General features: G+C 44.5%; 1 protein-coding gene across 2 annotated transcripts in view; it reads right to left on the bottom strand.

Moving 5' to 3' along the window:
• Nucleotides 1–24,529, bottom strand: part of ELP1 (elongator acetyltransferase complex subunit 1) — a 156,875-nt gene that overhangs the window by 80,506 nt on the left and 51,840 nt on the right. For both annotated transcript variants that reach the window (XM_073598677.1, XM_073598669.1), the window contains exons 14-18: nucleotides 21,460–21,621; nucleotides 19,891–19,997; nucleotides 18,748–18,851; nucleotides 17,017–17,070; nucleotides 16,812–16,917 (exon numbers count right to left, since the gene is read on the bottom strand). In XM_073598677.1, the coding sequence (XP_073454778.1) occupies nucleotides 16,812–16,917; nucleotides 17,017–17,070; nucleotides 18,748–18,851; nucleotides 19,891–19,997; nucleotides 21,460–21,621 (533 nt within the window). The remainder of the gene's footprint in view (nucleotides 1–16,811; nucleotides 16,918–17,016; nucleotides 17,071–18,747; nucleotides 18,852–19,890; nucleotides 19,998–21,459; nucleotides 21,622–24,529) is intronic.

The raw sequence follows: 24,529 nt of genomic DNA, 5'->3' as shown, positions 1-24,529 counted from the left end.
TTTACAGTGCTATTCACTTCAAATAGGGGAGAAAACCCCTTCATAGTTTAATGTGCATGTAATTTGAGAGCACAGTGAGGAAGAGGAAGTATTTTTATGCAGAGACTACTTGACCTGGGATGCCTGGGCTGTGAGCTTTGTAACAATAATTTATTAATTGTGGGAAGAATTTGATATTTTTGCTTAAAATATTAATGTAATTTGGTAGTGCAATACTTATTTACACTTAAAGTCCCAATTATCTCTCCTTTCTACAAACAAATTTAGGGATGGAGGCACGGCATGTGTGTTTAAGCAAGCGTGTTAAGTCACATCCAATTCACTGTCTGACCATATTTGGGTGGAAAACACCAAATATTTTCCTTTAATTACTTCTTAATCCCTCGTCTGGCCCAGCATAGGTTTGATGGGGGCCAGGTGTCTGTCTTTCTGCCTCCGGAGTTGCGATATACGGCAGTCCGTTCCTCCCCCTCACCAATTGGTTGGGGCGGGGCCTGGCCTCCCACGCATCAACGTCATGCATTGCCGCTGCGCATGAGGCATCACTGACGTCTTTGACATTCCTTTCCATCTCTGGCCGCAGGCCACGCCTCCCTCGTGCTGCTTGGCCAATCTAGCATGGCGCTGACGGGCCCCGCCCTGGACGGGGAGTATTAAGCTACCTGGGACGACTGGCGGTCTGCTTGATTCACTCACTTGGAAGCACACGCAGATTTGAGCTGGTTTACACATACCATTCACAGATCAACATTGGGGCTAATTCATTCCCCTATTCACATTTTACCAGGAGTTTTGTCATCACTTTTTGGTATGTTTTTCATTTTTATCATTTCTACTTTATTTTTATTTGGGTGTAATTATACACACACCCCCGTATGTAGTCCCCTTGTTGGGTACACTTAGAGATATCTTCACATTTCCACATCCCCACTAATTAATTTATTATTTATCACATATTCCCTACAGGACACTATGCACGTTACGGGCACATACACCACACTGGATCATGCTATGACCACCCTGTCGTCCCTTGGGTACTCTCCTTGGTCCTTGGGGGGTCCCCCCGTCTCAACCCCGGGGGAGATGCTACACCCGGTATCCCCACTCTCCTGTGCGACATCGGGCCCAGCTTTGAGGCTGTGCAGTAAGTTATCCACTCTTGTTCCCATTTGTTGGAAAATATATATACCCTTATATTCCCCCCTTTTACTAGAGGACATCCCTAACAACCAATATTTATCTCCCTTTCTAGCATATTACATCATCACAATAGATACCTGGTCTCATTATGTACTTTTATCCTATATATATTTTTCCCATCTATTTATCAATTGTATTGCATGCTATGAGCAGCATAGTTTAGTGTAAGTCATGTGACTACATACATATATACACATTATATATATATATATATATATATATATATATATATATATATATATCAATGTTTTTCTCAATAATCTGGAATGAATTTTTAGTTTGCAACAATAAATCATGTATTGTAATTTCATTCATGTATTGATTTTGTCTCCATTTTGAAATGGCAGGCCTCACTTAAAGTCCCAATTATCTCTCCACCAATTTAAGGATGGAGGCACGCCATGTGTGCTTAAGCGAGCGTGCCAGGTCACATCCAATTCATTTATTTACATAAAGTTTTTACTTTAACAATGAGTCCTCCAAATACTATCCTTTGATAGTTCCAGAAATCAAGGGCATTGGGATGAAAAATCAGTCTTTTACGAATACTCTTTTGAAAACAGCTGGTGTTACCATAACTATGCAACAAGCATACATTGTAGGAGAGTTAGATGTCACAGGTGCTACACTCAGTATACACATAAGATCAGCGGTCTACAAACTGTGGCCTTTGCTTGCCTTTATCTGGCCCTTGGGGCACTATTTCTTCCACTGACACTAAACACGAAGCACTATCCCCCCCCCCCCCATTAACACCAACAATGGTGTAATATCCCCCCCCCACTGACACCAACAATGGTGTACTATCCCCCCCCACTGACACCAACAATGGGGTTCTATCCCCCCACTGACACCAACAATGGTGTATTATCCCCCCCACTGACACCAACAATGGGGTACTATTCCTCCCACTGACACCAAAGATGCGGAAGTCTCCCACTGACACCAATGATGGAGCACTATTCTCACAAAGACACCAATGAATTAATTTTTTTTTTTTTTTTTTAACTCCCACTGACCACCAAGCCTGTGGAATTGCTTACCTCCCCCAATGCCAGAGAGCAGGCGTGTGTCAGAAGCTCCGGCCATCCAGCCACCCATGACTCCTCCCCAGACTCCCCAGGAGAACAGAACCGGGATCCCCAGCAACCTGTACCAGGAACCTGAACGGGACCACCCGGACCCTACTCGCCTCAGCTGAGCCCCCAGCTCTTCATCGTGCCGTCCACGGCCATCCAGACACCTCTACTTTAGCCGCCAGCCTCATCGGATAGCCTCACAAGACAGGCCGCGGTTCCGGCCCAGTGCCGGCCTGCCGCTTCACCCCCGCTTCTCCCCCTCCCACCCTTGATCGGCAGGCCCGCGCACTCCCTCCAACCGGACCCAACCCACCTTCACGGACAGGACCATAGCCGCATCGGGAGCCTGAGCATCTGGACAGCCCGCGGCTCGTTGGCCATCTTGGTCCACCCAGATGCGGCCGCAGCACTCCACCAGCCACCCAGAACTCATCCCCGGAACCCGGTCTCAGCCGACCCCCACTCAGCCCCAGCTCACCAGGGCACCATCCACAGCCGCCGTCCAGTCACCCCTTCTCTAGCCAGCTAGACACGAGGGACAGACCGCGGCTGCGGCCTAGCTCCTGTTTCAGGGGGCCACCCCCACTTCTGTTTCAGGGGGCCAGCAGCCCTTTCCTACCCTGAACACCTCCCCCTCCGCCACCGGACCTCACCGTAGAGGCACTGGGGGACACAGAGAGCCAAGACAACCACGGCCCAGGCCCATCTCCGGCGTCCATCTTAATCCACCCAGACGCGGCTGCAGGACTGGTAAGTAGTGGCCTAGGTTCACCCTAGCGCCCTTTCCTTCTGTTCAAACAGCCTCCCACCCCCCTCATCTTCCTCCCTTCTCTCTCCACCTCTGGACTACCCCGGTCAGGTAAGTACTTAATGGGGCACCACCCATTAGCAGTTGATCCAGGGTCCTCAGGTCCGATCGCCCCTCAGGGGGTCAGGAAGGAATTTTTTCCTCTGCTGCAGCAATTGGCCAGCACAGCTAGGGGTTTTTCGCCTTCCTCTGGATCAACGGGAGGGTGGTAGGTCAGCGGGGGCCCCCCTCCATCACCACTACCTGAACTTCGGACCATCATCAACACCATCAGCAACATCACCCCTTTATCAGCGGCAACCTTCAGGACCATCATCTTCTCAGCACCTCATCGTCGCTTTATCAGTATCATTAGCGTATCATCCTATCAACATTAACTTTTTTTCTCACCATGTGCAACTTCAAATACTCAGCGGACGCCCTCCACAGGCTAAGAAATACCACCTCAACATTACCAACCTCCATTCAAATACTAAAAAAGGAACAATTACTAAGGACCAACCTACAATCAGCCATTAAACACAGGAAATCACCAATTCAACCACAACAATTAGCATGCGCCCTGATCAACACCAGATTTTCAGTCAAGCACAAACTGGAAGTCCACAACTTCATCACCCAAAACAACATAGATTGCCTGTTCATCACGGAAAGCTGGCTAACACCCGACTGCAACGTCATCCTAACTGAATTGGTGCCGGAGAACTACAGCATATTCTAATTGAGCATAGAATAGGAAAAATAGGATTTTTTAAAACAGCTTACCTGTAAAATCCTTTTCTTTCAAAGGACATCACGGGACACAGAGCCACAGTAATTACTGATGGGTTATATAGGTATCACTGGTGATTGGACACTGGCACACCCTATCAGGAAGTTCAACCCCCTATATAATCCCTCCCCCTTGCAGGGATACCTCAGTTTTGTAGCCAAGCAATATAGTGTATTAGAAGAGGGGCGGGACCTCTGTGTCCCGTGATGTCCTTCGAAAGAAAAGGATTTTACAGGTAAGCTGTTTTAAAAAATCCTATTTTCTTTCTCGAACATCACGGGACACAGAGCCACAGTAATTACTGATGAGATGTCCCAGAGCAATGCTACCTGAGGGGGGGGAACCACGACCAAGTAGGGTGCAATCAGACCTGAGGACCCTGTACCGCTGCCTGCAGCACACTACGCCCAAAGGCGATATCCTCATGCCTTCTCACATCCACCTGATAGAATCTGGTGAATGTATGAACTGAAGACCAGGTTGCGGCCTTGCAGATTTGAGCCATAGAGGCCCGGTGATGCACTGCCCAAGAAGCACCAATAGCCCTTGTGGAATGTGCCCTGATCTGAAACGGAGGAATCTTCTGTTTCAAACCGTAAGCTTGAATGATCAACTGTCGAATCCATTTAGAAATGGTAGCTTTTGACGCTGCCTGTCCTCTATTGGGACCCTCTGGCAGCACAAACAAAACATCCATCTTGCGGATCTGAGTAGTTGCCCCTAGATAGGCCTTAACTGCTCTTACTACATCCAACGAATGTAGAGATCTCTCTTCCGGAGAACAGGGATTTGGAAAAAAGGAAGGTAGAACAATGTCTTGGTTTAAATGAAAATCAGAAACCACCTTCGGTAAAAAACTAGGATGAGGGCGTAGTACCACTCTATCCTTGTGTATAATCAAATAAGGCTCCTTACAGGAAAGAGCTGCTAATTCTGATACTCTTCTAGCAGAAGAGATGCCACCAGAAAAATTAATTTCCTTGTCAACAAGACCAAAGGAATCTGACTTATTGGTTCAAAAGGCCGTTTCTGTAACACAGCCAGGACCAAATTCAAGTCCCAGGGGTTTAGGGGCGCTTTAACCGGAGGATTAAGACGCATCACCCCCTGCATAAAGTTTCGGACCAAAGAATGCGAAGCAAGTGGCCGCTGAAATAATACTGATAAAGCAGAGACCTGGCCCTTGATGGTACCCAAGCCCAGCTTCATCTCTAATCCCATCTGTAGAAAATCAAGGATTCTACCTATGACATATTTCCTGGGATGCCAACCTCTGGATTCACACCAGGTTATATAAGCCTTCCAGACTCTATGATAAATCATCCTGGAAGCTGGCTTCCTTGCATTAATCAAGGTAGATATGACAGGACCTGAGAGCCCACGACTCTTCAGAACATGGGTCTCAATAGCCAAACCGTCAAATTTAGCGTTTGTAAGGCAGGATGGAACACTGGACCTTGAGATAACAGGTCTGGGCGTTCCGGTAGTGTCCACGGGGAACCTACCGTCATCCTTACTATTTCTGCATACCAAGTCCTTCTGGGCCAAGCGGGGGCCACCAGAAGTACCGACTTCCTTTCCTGCCTGATCCTGCGAAGGAGTCGTGGTAGTAGCAGAATAGGCGGGAATGCGTAAATCAGTGAGAACCGATGCCACGGAATCACCAACGCATCCGTCCCGCATGCAAGAGGATCTTTTGTCCTTGCCACAAATCTGTCTATCTTTTTGTTGAATCGGGATGCAAAGAGATCTACATCTGGAACCCCCCATCTTTGACATATGGCCCAAAAGACGTCGGGATGCAGAGACCATTCCCCTGGAAGTAACTGCTGGCGACTTAGATAGTCCGCCTGCCAATTCTCTATTCCCGGGATGAAAACTGCCGATATGCATGGCACATGCATCTCTGCCCAGACTAAGATCTGGTTCACCTCTTTTTGAGCAGCTCGGCTCCGGGTGCCTCCCTGATGATTGACATAAGCCACTGCTGTGGCATTGTCGGACTGGATCCTGACCGGACAACCCTGTAGCCTGATAGTCCAGGCCTTTAGAGCTAGATGTATCGCCCGGATCTCCAGAATGTTGATGGGTAAGGTCCTCTCTGTCTTGGACCATACCCCTTGGACCGCAGCCTGTTCCAGAACTGCTCCCCAACCTAACAGACTGGCATCTGTTGTTACCACCGTCCAGGTAACCGGTAGAAAGGATTTCCCCTTCTGCAGGTTTTCGGGTATGAGCCACCAATTGAGGCTCTGACGCACCGCATGCGATAGGTGCATCGGAAAGTCTAATGCCTGAACCTTCTTGTTCCAGGTCGACAGAATACTGTGTTGCAGCATTCTTGAGTGAAACTGAGCATAGGGAACTGCTTCGAATGAAGACACCATCTTCCCTAGTAGCCTCATACAAAGGCGGACTGAGGGACCCTTCTTGGTCCTTACTGTCAGAATCAATCTCTCAAAGCAGTGATCTTTGCCTGGGGTAGAAATATTTTCTCCTGGCTTGTATCTATAATCAGACCTAAATACTCCAGTCTTCTTACTGGTTTTAGGAAAGACTTTTCTAAGTTGAGGATCCAACCCAGGTATTCTAGATACCTAACGTGGTCCTCAAGTTTACATTCAAAGAGGCTACCGACCGGTCTATCAAGAGCAGGTCGTCTAGGTATGCTATGACAGCTATACCCTGAGCCCTTAATCTGGCCAGAGGAGGAGCCAAGATCTTTGTGAACACTCGAGGTGCAGTGGCTATCCTGAAAGGCAGAGCCACAAACTGGAAATGGCGCCCTCCTACCTCGAAGCGCAGAAACTTCTGATGAGCAGGAAAAATGGGCACATGCAGATATGCATCTCTGATGTCTATTGATGCCAGAAATTCTCCTCCCTGCAGGGTGGGAACTACTGTTCGAATTGATTCCATGCGGAAGGATTATATCCTTAGGAATCGGTTCAGATCCCTTAAGTCCAAAATGGGCCTGACATCCCCATTTGGCTTTTGGACCGTAAAAAGGTTGGAATAGAAGCCCAATCCCTGGTCCTTTGCGGGAACTATCATAATGACCTCCTGCGACAAAAGTCGCTCTAACGCTAGAAGGAGCGACTGCTTCTTCTCTGGGTCTCTGGGAACATTTGATCTGAGGAACCGAGGAGAAGGGAATTCCTGAAACTCCAGCTTGTACCCTAAGGTTACCGTGGAGACTACCCATCTGTCCTGGAAGTCCTCGTGCCAGAGCTCTGAGAACTGTCGCAGTCTTCCCCCCACTCGAGTGAGCGGGGGCGCCCCCTCATGCAGAGGTCTTAGTGTTTTGCCTAGTAGGCTTCTTTCCCCAGGACTTCTTTTGTCCCTGGGGTTGACTCTAGTCTCTGGACCCCGATGGAGGCGGCCGTCGAGACTGCCTGGAGGCTGAAGCCCCCGGCGCTGGGGAAAGAGTCCGTTTGAAAGAGGGACGCTTACTCTTCTTCTTGACAGGTAAGAGAGTGCTTTTCCCACAAGAGATTCTCTTGATATAGTTATCCAAGTCCTCTCCAAACAACCTTGCACCACGAAATGGAAACCCAGCCAGTAGCTTCTTACATGGTGCTTCGGCTGACCAATTTTTCAACCATAGGATTCTACGTATATGCACCAACCCCAGTGAAAGACGGGAGGTTTGCACGATAGAATCTCTAATGGCGTCAACCACAAAGCATAAGGCCGCTGGAAGGTTAGCAAACCCCTGGGCCTGCTGTTCAGGTAATACTTTGATGACCTGCTTAACATGGTCTCTTAAGTATTGACAGACTCCAATCGCTGCTACTGCAGGTTGGGCCACTGATCCTGCTAAGGAGAAAACATCCTTCAATAGGGATTCCATCCTCTTATCTACAGGATCCCTGAGCATCTGAGCATTGTCTACAGGACAAGTCAGGCTATTATTTACGGAGGAAATGGCGGCATCAATAGCCGGTATTCCTTACATTTTAATAAACTTTTCTTCCATCGGATAAAGTGTTGAAAACTTTCTCGGCGGAAAAAAACGTTTGTCTGGGTGATCCCACTCAGAATAAATGAGCTTTTCAAGTAAAGTATGAACAGGAAAAGCATGTGCTGCTTGGAAAGGTTTCAGTGACCCCAAAGCAGAAGAGGATTCCTTAGCAGTTTCAGGTATGGGCAACCTAAATGTGGAGCGGACCAATCCAGTGAGGATCTGCACTAAGACTTTCTCCTCTTGGGAAGTCGCAGAGGGTCCCTCTCCACCTGATTCCCCCGAAGAGGAATCATCCGTCCCATCCCGATCCTCTGAAAGGGATTCATCTCCTTTATCCAAGAGCTCCTCTGTCTGAGGGTCTTGGGGAACAGAGGAAAGCCTAGTGCGTTTTCTTCCACTGAGTGAAGACGTAATCACGGCCATTAATCTTTCCTCTAGACCATTAATGGTTGAGGAAAAAACCTCTTGTGTAATATATACAGGGGCTGAAGTGCCAGAGGCAGGTGTAGCCCCTGACCCCGATGGCTCTCCCCAGCTAGCCGTCCCTGGCCCATCTTTAGGGGGGGAGGATGCTGCCGACAGGGGGCCCTCAGAACCTGAACGAGATCCCCTAGTGTCTCTGGTTCCTGGGGTGCTTGAACCTCTTCTACCCATAGTGCAAAGCAACAAGGTGTGAGGTATACAAATGAACACTGCCCGCTGAGCGATGTAGTCTGGCTAAAAGCCTTGCTACCCAATGCTCAGTCTGGTGTTACTTCAGTAAATGCTGCCTAGGAGAATGCCTGTGTCCCACCTTACATGCGACCGTCAGCTCTGTGTCTCTCAGAAGGCTGAGTGCACCTGTACAGAGTGCCTTTAATAGCCTGCAGCTGGCCTGAGTGGGAGTCTAAGCACTCTGTGCTGAGGTCCCGCCCCCTCCTCTACCGCCCCCCCCCCTCGAGTTTTGAAAAAAACGAGCGCTTCCCGCACTGCCGACTCTCCTGTCATGCTTCTGGAGAAAGGCTGGGGATGGGGGGGGGGGGGGGGGGAGGGAGGCTGGTAACAAGATCTGCCTGAATGGCTATCTTCAGAGATGGTGGCCATTAGGCCGCAGAGCCCGGGTGGTATAACCACTTTCTAGACCCCTGTGGCCCCTCTCTAGCCTGGGGGGAACATTCAAACATGAGAAATCCCCCCTTCCACCTTACCTGTTTGCAGCCTGCTTGAGACGCTGGGACATAATCAGCGATTACAACACCTGAGACAGAGTCAGCATGTGCAGGTTTGTGCTCTTGGCAGCCCCCGGTGGTCACAATAGGCATAGCATGCATTTACCTTAAAGGAGAAAAGCCACTAGAACTCAAAAATTCTGTGGAATCTCCTCTTACCTTATCCAGCCGCAGGGTGCTGTTTACACAGACCCAATCTTCACCTCTCACGGTGGGCTCCGTTTGAAAAAACCGTCAGAGACTGGGGCCCCCATCAGTAGGGGGATCCAACAGTTCTGGGACCGTAAAGCACCTCGCCAAAAATTAGGAAGTTTAAAGCCATTTTCTGATCTGCGGGGTCCAGCTCTCTAAAAAGAGAAGCATTACGGGTAAAACCTCGTTTCTTCGGACACGAGGCCCGGGTACCATTCAATTCGGCCATGAAAAGACACTTTGAATGGATCCGGTTCGCCTGGCTTGCCCCAGTATAGGATCTTAGGATATTCCCTTTGGAGCTCAGCACAGGACATCTTTACACGTCCATCACCTAAGACACTGGCGTAAAAACTGAGGTATCCCTGCAAGGGGGAGGGATTATATAGGGGGTTGAACTTCCTGATAGGGTGTGCCAGTGTCCAATCACCAGTGATACCTATATAACCCATCAGTAATTACTGTGGCTCTGTGTCCCGTGATGTTCGAGAAAGAAAAAAAGGAGGAGGCCTAGCAGTGATCTTCGAATCTCACCTTGCACTCATCAAACCAACTTTACAGAACTCAGTGCCTTTCATGGAGACACTCACCCTACATCTTCAAACAACACCCCAAGACACCAGTCACATACTACTATGCTACAGACCACCAGGACCTTACACCTTCACTGAATTAATTTCAACATACACTATGAAAAACAAAAATGTTCTGGTGCTTGGGGACTTCAACCTCTGGGCAAACTCTACCCAAGACCCCATCGCCACCGCCTGCATTAACCAACTGGAAGAACTAGGTCTGCAGCAACTGATAAATGCTCCCACGCATGGGTCAGGACACATTCCGGACCTCATCCTCAAACAAAATATGGACATCAACATATTAGACAATGTACCGCTACCATGGACAGACCACCACGCTATCAAATTTAAAATCACCACCAACACCACCTTCCAAAAACCATAACACGCAATAACAACGATCTGGACCAGATCTCAGAAGAAACTATACTCCGAACTCTTCAAAACCACATTATCAACCAAAATAGCAATACTAAATTTAAACCACTCAATGGAACAAACACTCAACTCCTTGAACAAGCATTACTACAAACAACAGACGCAGTGGCTCAAAAACGTAGAACACTCATCCGCAAAAAGAACTCTGGATGGTTTAATGGCACTCTTACTGTACTGAAGCAGGAACGCAGAAGAGCTGAAAGAGCCTGGAGAAGGAAAACCACACAAACTACAAAGCACTCACTAGGAAATATCACATAGCAATCTTCAAAGCGAAAAAAGAACATTTCTCAAACAGCCTTAAACCGCCCTCGGGAACTTTTCAAAATAGTCACGCAGACTATGAACCCTACCTGCCTAGAGCCCCCAGCATACAAAACTCAAGAATTCTGCAATGAGTTATCAGATTCTTTCATCGACAAAAATCGACAACATTCGGAAAACAATTCAACAGAAAAAAACAACCAACCTCATTCAACTTGCCTAGATACAATATTACACATTGTCTGTCTTGTTGTATAACTATTTTTATTTTTAATTGTATTGCTTCATTATGTTTCTTGCTGTACAAGAATGACCTCCCCCGTCAGGTTCCTGTGGTTTTGCTCTGCCCCGAGCCTTCTCTCTGTGGCGGACTCATGCTCGCCCTGGCAGCCTTAGAGCTGCTTGCGTCTCCATGTCTGGGAACTTGATTCCCTTTGACAGGAGCGCGCGCTTGCGCAGTAGCATGTGACATTGCACCTGCGCAGTGCGGGCGAGCAGACCCGGTGACGTCGGGGACCGCCTCCCGTGCCGTCCCTGACTTCCGGGTTGGGGCGCTCTTATAGCGGCCGGTCATGGCCGCTACTTGAGCTTACAGCCCCTGGACGCTGGCGAACTGAGGACCACTGCTGTGGGTAAGCGCTGTCGCCTCCCCCTTTTCCCCTGCCCTCAGGCAGATTTCCTTTCCTGTTTGCACTCTCTGTTGAATCGTTTATCCCTGCATACCCTACTTACAGCATGTTCCCTGTATATTTATCCATGCTTATACTCCAGTACCCACTTTATTACCTTGTCAATCTATCTGACTTCTCAGTCTGTAACTTGAACCCTAGCTGGTTGGTTTTTTATGACTGGTGAGTCAATACCTATATGACGCCGGTAATATGGTAATTTTACTATCATGCTTGTTACAGCTGCCATTGCAACCTCTCTCAGCGCATACCAATATCCCCAGCCTACCCGGGGGGGGACCTTTACTACTAACCCAACAGCAGCTGGTGGCCTCATTTCATCTACCATACGATTTCTTGCATTTGGTCCTCATTCTAGTCCATGCGTTTATAACATACAAGTACTTTAGGGGTGAGTGCCAGTTCCATACTTTTGCGTGCCATCTCTCTCAATTCCTTTTCTCCTGCACACTCAATTAGCAGAGATTTCCCTCCACTGACCTCACTGTTCCCCTCTCTTTTCCCCTCCAATTTTCCTCCCCCCCCCCCTCTTTTCCTCCCCCCCCTCCTCCTTTCCCCCCCTTTTACCCTCCCCACCTTTTCCTCCCCTCCTCCCCCCCCCTTCCCCTCCTTCTCTCCTTCCCCTCACTATTTTCCTACTCTCACACCCTTCTTGGTTTCTCCTTTTTCTTGCACACTGTTTCATTTTAGAGGCACACCACTGGCACCCCCTCATCTTACCCCTCTTTTTGATTGATTCCCCAGTCTATTGACGTACTTTACCTTATCATCTAAATTTTATTTATTCAGGGGCTGTTTAGTTATCCCCTGTGTTCGCCGCAGGGGGAACCACTTGGGGCCGCGTATACCCACAGGTAACTATAGAACGGGTGAGCTCATCCTTTTTCTATCCATATTGTATATAACTGTGTAACGTATTGTTTAATGTTTTTGCTGCATTGATAAAAAAATTTTTTTTGTGTAACCTTTGTGTGTTGTACTTACCACAAATATTGTATGTTGTATCACAGATATTGCTCTCCTGAGGAAGCGGTAAAACCGCGAAACCGGTCGAGAATTCAAGCTCTATTTGTGCCTACTATCATTATGAGTTGTAATCCAATTGGTTGTATTTACTGCTTCCGTTTCTAAATTACAACTGTATGTGACATTGTTACAATCTTTTAACCATGTTTTCTATTAAAATGGAATTTTTATATTATATTATTGCTTTTTTTCTCTATCCCTTTTTATTATAATTTCGATCACACCTGGTACCGTAATAGTCCCCCTTCCCCCCCCCCCTCTTTAGGGGTTGTTGCTCTCTTGCATGGGGTATTGAGATACTGGCCGACAGAGGCAGCTAACTGCGACCTCTCTCTACCTCAGGCTCTTGCTTTTGTACTAAAGCAAAAAGAGAAAATCGATACGAACATCACACAATCACCACATTTTTTGCTGATCCCAATCACCACTGACACCACCAAAAACATCATCAGAAGTCTCCGAGACAGCACATCACCAAACGACATCCTTCCCACAAAACTCCTAAAAGAATGTTCCAACATCTTGGCCCCTACTATAACACATCTCATAAATCAGTCGTTCATAGAAGGGATTGTTCCTATCACCCTCAAGCAAGGCATCGTCAAACCCCTCCTAAAGAAGCCCAACCTCGACCCTAAAGATCCTAACTACTGCAGACTGGTAACAAGCCTCAACACCATCTCCAAGAATATGGTAAAAGCAGTAGTATAACAGCTACAACTCCATCTGTATACACACAAACTCTTGGACCCACTGCAATCAGGCTTCCGCTCAGGCCATGGCACAGAAACGGCACTTCTCAAATATGGGACGGCGCACTCGAAGCAGCAGATGACAGAGAATCATGTCTCCTGGTACTGTTGGACCTCAGTGCAGTATTTGACACAGTGGATCACAACACCCTACTCATCCGCCTCACAGAAGTAGCAAGAGTCACAGATTCAGATCTACCATGGTTCGCATCCTTCTTACAAAACACAGACAGTGAAACTAGGAGCCTTCACCTCCGAAACTTGGGCAATTTCTTATGGAGTCCCTCAAAGTTCACCCTTATCACCAGTGCTCTTCAACATCTACATCCGTCTACTCTTCAAAATCATCAGAAAATCGGACCTCTGCTTTGAATCATACGCTGATGACACCCAACTCTACTTTCGCATTACCGGTCAAAAAGACCAATATCAGCGACTAGAAAAATGCCTCACATTGATAGACGACTGGATGACCACTAGCTCCCTCAAACGCAACGGATCCAAAACAGAGCTGCTTCTCCTCCACGCAAACTGAAATACAAAAACTAAGACCCCTTGGTTGGACACCACCCACCATCCTTGGACAGACCATCTCCCCAAGCACCAAAGCCAAAAGCCTCGGAGTCATCTTTGACTCAGAAATGTCGATGGATGCACAAAAAGGATCAGTAGTCAGTGGATCTCACCATCTCCTCGGCCTACTACGTAGACTCATCCCCTTTATTCCAGAAGAGGACAAAGCAGCAGTAGTTGGAACAATCATCAATTTCCGACTCAACTACGCAAACTCCCTCTACATAGGACTACCTAAATATCAAATTGCACACCTACAAGTCATCCAAAACACGGCAGCAAGACTGGTAACAGGAAAAAAACCTTGGGAATCCATCTCCCCATCCCTGAGGATCGGATCACATTCAAGACCCTTTGCCTTACCCACAAATGCACACAAGGTAACGCTCCTTAATACCTATGCGAGAAAATAAAACACTACACACCTAATCGCAGTCTTCGATCAACTAACCAAAACCTCCACCTCATCCCCAAGTCCCGCTACAAATCAAAGGGAGAACGAAGATTCGCAGTCCGAGGACCACGGCTATGGAACGCACTACCCACCAACATCCGCATGGAAGAAAACCATCAGGCCTTCAGAAAAAAACTCAAGACCCATCTCTTCTAAGAAACAGGACAACACAGGACGCTATACAAATCTTTCATTCATTCATTCACATTTTCTACTCCCACTGGCCACAGTCCAGCCCTTCTAAAGTTTGGCCCTTGGCCACTACAGCTAGACAGAGCTTAACCCCACTATTCCAAAATACACCAAGAACTTCATAACTAGAGGTTGACCAATATATCGGCCGATATTTGGCGTTTAATTAATCGGCATCGGCCAATTGTGCTGATAAAAAAGGCAGATTATAATTTCAGCGCAACTTGCAAATGACTTCTGTAATAGAAGTCAATGCAAGTTGCCTGAAGTCTTCTGTGGAGTGACTTCTATCCTCTCTAGGCAGCCTGCCAAGTCTGATAAAAAAAACTAAAAAGATACAATGTTTCCACTTGTCAATGAACTGAACTGTGTGTGTAGGAGTTCTCAGTTTAACCATTTAAAGACTAAATCTTTTCTGACATTTGTTGCTTACAAGTAAAAATCCTGTATTTTCTGCTAGAAAATCACTTAGAACCCCCAAAAATGATATATATTTTTTTAGCAGAGACCCTAGGGAATAAAATAGCGGTTGCTGCAATATTTTATGTCACATGGTATTTGCACAGCGGTCTTTCAAACGCAATTTTTTTTGGAAAAAATACACTAATGAATTAAAAAAAAAAAAAAAACTAAGCAGTAAAGTTAGCCCATTTTTTTTCATCCAAAAATTTTGATTACCTGTTTAAATGTAAGAAATTTTCTGTATCACTTATTAGGGCTGCATTCACACTGGAGCAGGCAGGCGTTGACGGTAAAATGCTGCTAGTTTTAGCTGCGATTTACCGTCATTTTAGCGGCGCTATTCGGCTGCTAGCGTAGCGCTTATAACCCAGCTAGCGCCCGAGGAAGGGGTTGAATGCGCCTGTGGAGCGCCGCTGCCGAATCGCTTTGCAGGCGCTTCGGCAGTGGTGCGCATTCATTTCAATGGGCAGGAATGGTTGAGGAGCGGTATACGCCGCTCCAAAGATGCTACTTTCAGGACTTTTTTAACATCCTGCCAGCGCATCGCCTCAGTGTGAAAGCACTCGGGCTTCACACTGAGACTGCAGGGGAGCCGTTTTGCAGGCACTTTACAGGCACTATTTTTAGCCCAAAAGCGCCTGAAAAACTCCCCAGTGTGAAAGGGGTCTAACTGTTAGATTTTATGAGATGAAGGGGAAAAAAAAAAAAAAAATCGGCTTACCATATCGGCCCAAAAAAAACAAAACAAAAAAAAAAAACGGCATCATATATCGGCCATCGGCCGCCGCGATTTCTAAATATCGGCATCAGCCACAGAAAAACCCATATCGGTCGACCTCTATTCATAACTGCAAAAAAACACAGTAATGCCCATCTCTCTTAACTGTCGATGCGGTAGATCATCTTCATCAAGCCTATAGGTGGGCTTTAGGAGAAGCTACAAGTCATCTTCCGGCACTAGAAAAGCTTCTTTTGAACCACTCTCTAAAATGATACACAAAATCCAGTATATATCAGTTCCTCAGAATCATGCATGCAATCATGTATGGTCTATTTAACCACTTCAGCCCCGGAAGGATTTACCCCCTTCATGATCAGAGCATTTTTTGCGATTCAGCACTGCATCGCTCTAGCAGACAATTGCGCGGTCGTGCGACGTTGTACCCAAACAAAATTGACGTACTTTTTTTTCCCACAAATAGAGCTTTCTTTTGGTGGTATTTGATCAACTCTGCGGTTTTTATTTTTTGCGCTTTAAACAAAAAAAAGAGCGGCAATTTTGGAAAAAAAAAAAAAAAAAAAGTAATATTTTTTACTTTTTGCTATAATAAATATCCCCCCAAAATATATATAAAAAACGAATTTCTTCCACAGTTTAGGCCAATATGTATTCTTCCACATATTTTTGGTAAAAAAAAAATAAAATATTGCAATAAGTGGATATTGATTCATTTGCACAAGTTATAGCATCTACAAAATAGGGTATTTTAGTAGTAATGGCAGCGATCTGCGATTTTTAATGCGACGGTGACATTGCGGCGGAAAGATCGGACACTTGACACTATTTTGGGACCATTGACATTTATACAGCGATCACAGCTAAAAATAGCTACTGATTACTGTATAAATGTCACTGGTAGGGAAGGGGTTAAACACTAGGGGGCGATCAAGGGGTTAAATGTGTTCCCTCAGTGTGTTCTAACTGTAGGGGGGGTGGGCTCACTAGAACATGACAGAGATCACTGCTCCCGATTACTGGGAGCAGTAGATCCCTGTCATGTTGATAGGCAGAACAGGGAAATGCCTTGTTTACATAGGAATCTCCCCGTTCTTCCTCTCCTTCCAATCGCGGGCCGCCGGTGAACATAGAGTCCATGGGACCCACGGGCGCACGCACCCGCTAGGCGAGAAATACGAAAGGACGTTTTGCGCACCCGTGCCATTCTGCTGACGTAAATCGGCGTGCGGCAGTTGGCCAAGTGGTTAAAGAGTAGTCTTGCCAAGACCACATTGAAACTAGCAACTGTAATATCAATATTTATTGCCTCATTTCCCAGCAAGGCATCACATAAAATAAAACCCCCGGAACTTGGTGAAAGACATACGTCAATAACTAACAAAGGAGGAACTGTACATTCTTCAGAGTTGGAAACTTGCCTTTTAGCGACGTTTCTCTCAAGGATACACACCTACATGTGTGAGAGTGGGTAGTTAGAAGTAGGAAGTCATCATATATTGCAAAGGATGTGATATTGGTAGCCATCTGTCAGGATAAGGTAAAAATGTTTATTAACCAGATGTAAAACCAACCCGCAGCTAAATGATTGTAATTAAAAAGTAAAAACTAAAAAAAAAAACTTACCACCAAATTATCAATAAATAAACGTGACCTATCAGTTATACCTAAGACAACTTCCTGAAATGCAAACAAGACAAAAAATATTTGGATTATAAATTCTACAATTATACATACAACTTAATCAAAGAAACGTTATTATTAATTTATAAGAATCTCATTGCGTGGCTCATAATAAAAAAAAAGAAGTTCTTAAAGCATGTTAAACCGCATAGTGCTTGTGCAGTGTCATTTGGCCCTCTCTATACTGTAAAAAAACCTGGTTAATCCCGCTTGTTCTTGTGTCCCTCTTAGTGTGCGGACCCCGATAATCATGGCTGCTGATCCGCGATACCGTGGTCATTTTAAAACGCAGTCTTTCCATCTCCCCCCCCCCCCCGTGCCTGTCAGCTCCTGTGTATGGGCAGATATCCAAACCCACCCCTCCCCTCCTGCCGCTACTCTGTGTGGCAGTAAAGTTAGTGCTCACAATTACTACCAGCCCTTCTGTTAAAACAAGATATAATACACAGTATATATATATTTTTTAATTCTGCAGGTAAATACTTTATTCCACATCGCAGATGTATGGTCACGTGACCGCCCGGCTGATGTCAGAGGGTGATCTCAGCCCCTCCCTCTGTAGTCCTTAGATCAAGGAAGGAGAGCGGGGAAGGAGAGCAGTGGGCGGTCACGTGACCACACATCATCAATGTGAAAGAATTTTAAAAACAGGAAAAAAAAACATACACTGTGTAGATAAACGGCACTTCCTGGTTACCATGTGATGAGCTGTGATTGGCCTACGTCATAGGCTCTTTAAAGGGATCGGAGATGCGGGCGGGCGCGCTAACGGCTTATCCTGCTGGACATTATATGATGCCCAGTCAGGTTAATACAACCACTTTCTGGTCGTCATTCTGCTACATGGCGGGCTGGAAGTGGTTAAAGTGTTACTAAACCCAGGACCCCTGCATTCACTATATCTGGTCTCCCACAGTACACAGAACATGGAAATGCAATTGTTTTTGGAAATTTATACTGCTAAATACCTTTCCTCATAAGCAGTATATAGCGGTCTTCTGACTTCAGTGTCTGGTTAAAGCTTATAGGAGGAGTTTTTATTCTACTCTGACTGTCCTATCAGTCTGCAGGACCCCTGACCCTCTGTCTGGACAGTGCTGATTGGCCCTGTGCTGATCACATGCACTCTCCCAAGAAAAAAAAAATCTTTAGCAAAACACACCAAACTGAGCATGTGCAGCTTGTCCCCTAGCCTCTGTTCTATCAGCAGATAGATTGGGGACTGTGGAAGAAGGGGAAGAACAGAGAAGACAGGATCAAACAGCCTTTTTACACAATGCAGAGGATTAACCCCTTAGGTTCAACAGTGAGTATAACAAGCATGCTTTACTGCATATACAGACAGATTTTACTGTTGTGGGTTTAGTAACGCTTTAATTGTCATTAGAGTATGTTAATGTCAAGTAACCTAAACTAATATAAAAAAAAAAAAATGTACATTCTATTTACATCCATAATCTTCATCTAGGGCATCTTCATTCCTATGACTGGTCTGTACATATTAAAGAGCATCCAGAGGAGCTTAGACAGAGATTATATATATATATATATATATATATATATATATATATATATATATATATATATATATATATATATATATATATATATAATGTGTTAAGTGTTTTTTTTTTTTTTTTCAATATAGGTTACACAAATCAAGAACGGTCATACCTCCCCATTAATAGTGGTTATTTCAGTTTGGATACAAGGATGCTGAAACTTAACATCTTGACCAATATCATCTTTCCAGGGCTCAAGAACAGGTGTGGGTGACTCTGAAAGGAAAAAGCTGTTGTTATTTTTGCAATCGTTCATTCTAAATTAGATTTTTGATTAAAAGAAAGGTACGGTATGTTGAAACTGAACCTACATAATAAATTATTGGGGAATTTATCAAAACTGGAATGGAACACAAATGCGATGATCACTGACACTTCTTCCTTCAGGTCTCTAACTGAAAGTCTATACAAAAAGGTACAGACAGAGAATGGGAGGAAGAGTCTGCAGGAACCTGACATCCATTAATCCCAGGTGCAATACTTTGTAGGCCTCTGTACAAAAACCCTGCAAAAATATGTGCAATTATTATTTTATATAAAAAGGTGGACTTACTTTTTAAAGGGAACATGCTTACAGGAGAGAAGAGCACATGCATGACTTGATCAGTGTTCTGATTCTTCCACATTGTCAAGTCACAGATTGAATTTGGTCTGGATAAAACCAAATGATGATGTTCCAGCCTGAGGAAGGGTGTTTTGTACTTTGCCCCGAAAGCTATGCTATGTGTAACATGACATGTTACTAATGTCTTTTTTAGACTCATAATAAATTTTAAGTGCAGCAATCCTTGTTTGGATTTTTCTATATATGACCAGTGGGGCGGTCTGATTGTTATGCACTTCATCTGAAACCGTTGTGCCGTTCGCCGCACCTGTTTTGTGTGTGTGTGTGTGTGTGTGTGTGTGTGTGTGTGTCTACTAAAATAATATTTTTAAGGATAACATATTAAAAAAAACATTGCTTGTGGATATACTCTAATCTAAATACAAAGTCTAATGGACTTTTAAAAAATGTAGAATACAAAATCCATCCTGATGGTTTATCCTGTACTTTGGGTTCTTATTACAGCCATTCAGCAAGGAGGCTAACTGAACTAAAAGCAGCAACTCAGTTTGTAACCAAATCAGTATGAACATATAGTTTCAAGAAACATTATTGTATAAATAAACGTTTATCTGTCCCCCAGATGCTAAATTAACAGTGCAAAATGAATACCTAGATAATACTTTAACACCCAATTTTTAATATACTCACTAACACAGTACTTCCAGACTTGGCCATCTGCGGTTTGGAAAGCGCAGGTCTTTGTTTTTGTACTATAGCACATAGTGATAACACGTCCATTAACTATGCCACCTTGCCTGTATGCAGGAATATAATAATAAAAATATTTTTAGCACAGCTACCAAAATATTATTTCAAGAGATAAAGTACATCCAACTGTGCATTTAATTCTCTGCATTGTGTAAAAAGACTGTTTGATCCTGTATGCACAGATCCTCCCTTCCACTGTCCCCTGATAATTTCCTGATAACACAGAGCCTGAGTCAGGCTGCACATGCTCAGTTTGGTGTGTATTGCTAGAAAGGTTTTTTTTTCTTGGGAGAGTGCATGTGATCAGCACAGGACCAATCAGCCATGTCCAGACAGGGCCAGGGGTCTTGCAGTCTCATAGGACAGCCAGAAAACTCCTCCTACAAGCTTTAACCAGTGCTTGACTGGGCACTTATAGAAGTCACAAGACCGCTCTAACTGCTGATGAGAAAAGGTATTTAGCAGTTTATATTTACTAAAACGATTGCATTTCTATGTTCTGTGTACTGTGAACCATGGGAGACCAGATATAGTGAACGCAGGGTCCTGGGTTTAGTAGCACTTTAAGAATAGAAAAATGTAAATAACCACCACTAACCAAGGTGCAAAGATTCTGGATAAGGGTTTACAACTTTATTTTTACCCTTACCCAAGTCAAGCTCACTAAATCCCCTAAACACGCCCTGCTGGGGCTTTAGGGCCTCAAAAAGCCAGAGAAGGCTTCTCACTTTCATATTCATCTCTGCCAGAATCACTATACAGGCAGAAATTGGAGGTCAGCTGCCATCCCATTTGACCAACTTAAGCACAAGGTCGCCTGGCTCATGATAAATGAAAGTCTCTCGGCAGTCTTGAATGACAAAATAGTGGCCTTCGAAAAAGTCTGGGGCCTGTGGATCAGATACTTGACTGGAGATCCCTGTACGGCTCCGAGCTGAGGAGCCTTTGAGCGGCAGGGACCAGAGCTTGGGGTCTTCCCACTCCCCCCCTTTTCTTTTCCCTCTATTTTATATCTTTTTGGTTTCATAAGGAGTTTGACGAGTACTATCTGAATGCCAAGAAAGAGGTACCCAGTGTTCTCACTCGTATGACCAAACATGGGGTACTCTGCAACTGATATAATGTCTACATGTTTTACTATTGTTATATCTGATGTGAAAACGCTAATAAAAACATTAAAACGAAAGTTCAGTGCTACACCCGGATAGATATTTTCCCTGAGCCAGAAATGGACGTGAACCATCTGAATATGCAAGGTTGGTTTCTGAGTGTACGATGCACAAACCCAGGAGGCATAGTTCACAGGGTAGTAGAAAACCCCAACTACAGCCTTGTAGGCTTGTGCATCTCCAACCTGCAGCAAAGGGGTGTGCACCCATATGTAACAGAAATTCAACGAATAATTGAAGCGTTAATTCCAAAAAAAAAAAAATTAGAATTGTAGCCAAACCGTGAAAGCAAAACCAAAAAAAAAAAAAAAGACAGCAAAAAGAAAGCCATACTGCTTACCGGGGATTAATCATTTGTTCATTCTCTGATGGTACAGTAACGTGGTAAATTGTTGACTGAGAGGAAGTCTGCCCTTGGCTGATAAGCAAGAAAGTGTCATCCTGCACCCACGTCAAATGGTGGAAAAAAAGAGGCTGCATGTTTTCTGTTGGGACATGTAACCTGCACACAATACGATTCTGTTAAAATCAGTTTTATGGTTAATAACTCCGCTATACTTTTTATTATTTTACCATTACTCAAATTATCTTACATCCCAACTTTCTTACAGTTGTCAAAAGTTAAAAGGGATTTTACAAGGGTACAGACAACATTAGAAATCTGAAAAGACATCCAACACTTCTCTGACAGAAATAGATGAAGAAAACATACACTATTAGGGAAAATTGGGCACCCTCTTAAAGTGGAGTTCCACCCAAAAATGGAACTTCCGCTTATCCAGTTCCTCCCCCCCTCCGGTGTCACATTTGGCACCTTTCAGGGGGGAGCAGATACCTGTCTAATACAGATATTTGCTCCCACTTCTGGCTAAGTCCATGTTCGGCCCCTCTTGTGTCCCCCCCCCAGCTGTCTTCTGGGAAACACACAGGTCCAAGAAGACAGCAGGGACTAGTCAGAACATGCAGTACAACTCGCACACGCGCAGTAGGGAACAAGGCTGTGAAGCCGCAAGGCTTCACTTCCTAATTCCCTTACTAAAGTTAGCAGAGCCTGCCCCCGAAGCCGAGGGACGGGTCCGCTTTGGGTGAGGACATCGCGGGCGCCCTGGACAAGTGTCCTTATTTTAAAAGTAAGCAGCTGCAGTATTTGTAGCTGCTGATTTAATTATTTTTTCCGGCGGAACTCCGCTTTAAGCTTGTAACCACTGGACATTTTTTTTTTCTTACCTGCAAGGTAAAGCCATAATGTGCTAGTATGCATTGCATACTAGCACATTATGTGAAACTTACCTGAAAACAATGCATTCCAGCGACGCAATTTCATCGCAGTTCAGCAGAAACTGGCCAAATTTTGATCAATGGGTAGGCTGGTGAATCGATTTTAGTCTAACCAGCCTGTCGTTTATTTTCATACGATTACTGCCACCAGCTATAGTCAGGAGCAGAATCATTGTGTTCTATAGGCAGGGAAACCTTCCGCTGTCAGAATACAATAGTGCAGCGAAAGGGATTTCCCTATTAACACTGACTGTGTTGATGGAGGAATCAATCGATTTTCTTTACTTTAACCCTTGGTATATATATATATATATATATATATATATATATATATATATATATATATATATATATATATAAATAAATAGTAACCTAAAAGAAGAATGGACATTCCAATATTTATATTTTCTCACAAGAAACAAACTTTGAAACAAGCTTTCATTGACCTCTGTAGCTGCAGCCACTGTGGAGCAATTCCTCCTCAAATTAACAAGCTTTAGTTGTGCATGTTGAACGCTCATATTTTATTAGGTATGCTGTATTCGCTTTGGTATGTATATGTGTGTGTGTATATTATATATATATATATATATATATATATATTACACACACACACAGTGCGTTGAAAGAGTATTCATGCCCCTTGAAATTTTCCACATTTTGTCATGTTACAACCAAAAACGTAAATATATTTTATTGGGATTTTATGTCATAGACCAACACAAAGTGGCACATAATTATTGTGAAGTGGAAGGAAAATGATAAAATGGTTTTCAAAATGTTTTACTTTGTGCAACCACCTTTCCCTGCAATTACAGTTGCAAGTCTTTTTGGGTAGGTCTTTACCAGCTTTGCACATCCAGGGAGTGAAATTTTTGCCCATTCTTCTTTTCAAAATAACTCTAGCTCGGTCAGATTGGATGGAGAGCGTCTGAACAGTAATTTTCAAGTCTTGCCACAGATTCTCAATTGGATTTAGGTCTGGACTTTGACTGGGCCATTCTAGCACATGTATATGATTTGATCTAAACCATTCCATTGTAGCTCTGGCTTTATGTTTAGGGTCGTTGTCCTGCTGGAAGGTGAACCTCCGCCCCAGTCCCAAGTCTTTTGCAGACTAACATGATTTCTACTAAAATTGCCCTGTATTTGGCTCTATTCATCTTCCCATCAACTCTGACCAGCTTCCCTGTCCCTGCTCAAGAAAAGCATCCCCAGGGTTCAGGGTGATAAGCAGTGTTAGTTTTCTGCCACACACAGCGTTTTGCTTTTAGGACAAAAAGTTTAATTTTGGTCTCATCTGACCAGAGCACCTTCTTCCACACGTCTGCAGTGCCATCCACATGGCTTATCGCAAACTGCAAACGGGACTTCTTATGGTTTTCTTACAACAAATGTTTTCTTCTTGCTACTCTTCCATAAAGGCCAGATTTGTGGAGTGCACAACTAATCGTTGTCCTGTAGACAGATTCTCCCACCTGAGCTGTGGATCTCTACAGCTCCTCCAGAGTTACCATGGGCCTCTTGGCTGCTTCTCTGATTAATGCTCTCCTTGCCCGGCCTGTCAGTTTAGGTGGACAGTCAAGTCTTGGGAGGTTTGCAGTTGTGCCATACTCTTTCCATTTTGGATGGTGGATTGAACATTGATCCGTGAGATGTTCAAAGCTTGGGATATTTTTTTTTTTTTATAACCCAACCCTGATTTAAACTTCTTTACAAACTTTATTTCTGACCTGTCTGGTGTGTTCCTTGGCCTTCATGATGCCGTTTGTGCACTAAAGTTCTCAAACAAACATTGGAGCTCCACAGAACAGCTGTATATATACTGAGATTAAAAATTACACACAGGTGGACTCCATTTACTAATTAGGCGACTTCTGAAAGCAATTGGTTCGACTAGATTTTAGTTAGGGGTATCAGAGTAAAGGGGGCTGAATACAAATGCACGCTACACTTTTCAGATACAGATTTGTGAAAACTATTTTTCATTTCCTTTCCATAATTATGTGCCACTTTGTTTTGGTCTATCGACTAAAATCCCAATAAAATACATTTACGTTTTTGGTTGCGACATGCCTCTTTCAAGGCAATATATATATATATATATATATATATATATATATATATATATA

Source organism: Aquarana catesbeiana, linkage group LG01 (assembly GCF_042186555.1).
Source record: "Aquarana catesbeiana isolate 2022-GZ linkage group LG01, ASM4218655v1, whole genome shotgun sequence".
Classification (NCBI taxonomy): domain Eukaryota; kingdom Metazoa; phylum Chordata; class Amphibia; order Anura; family Ranidae; genus Aquarana; species Aquarana catesbeiana.
Note: the sequence above shows the minus strand (reverse complement) of the source record. Positions and strands in the feature narration are given on the sequence as shown.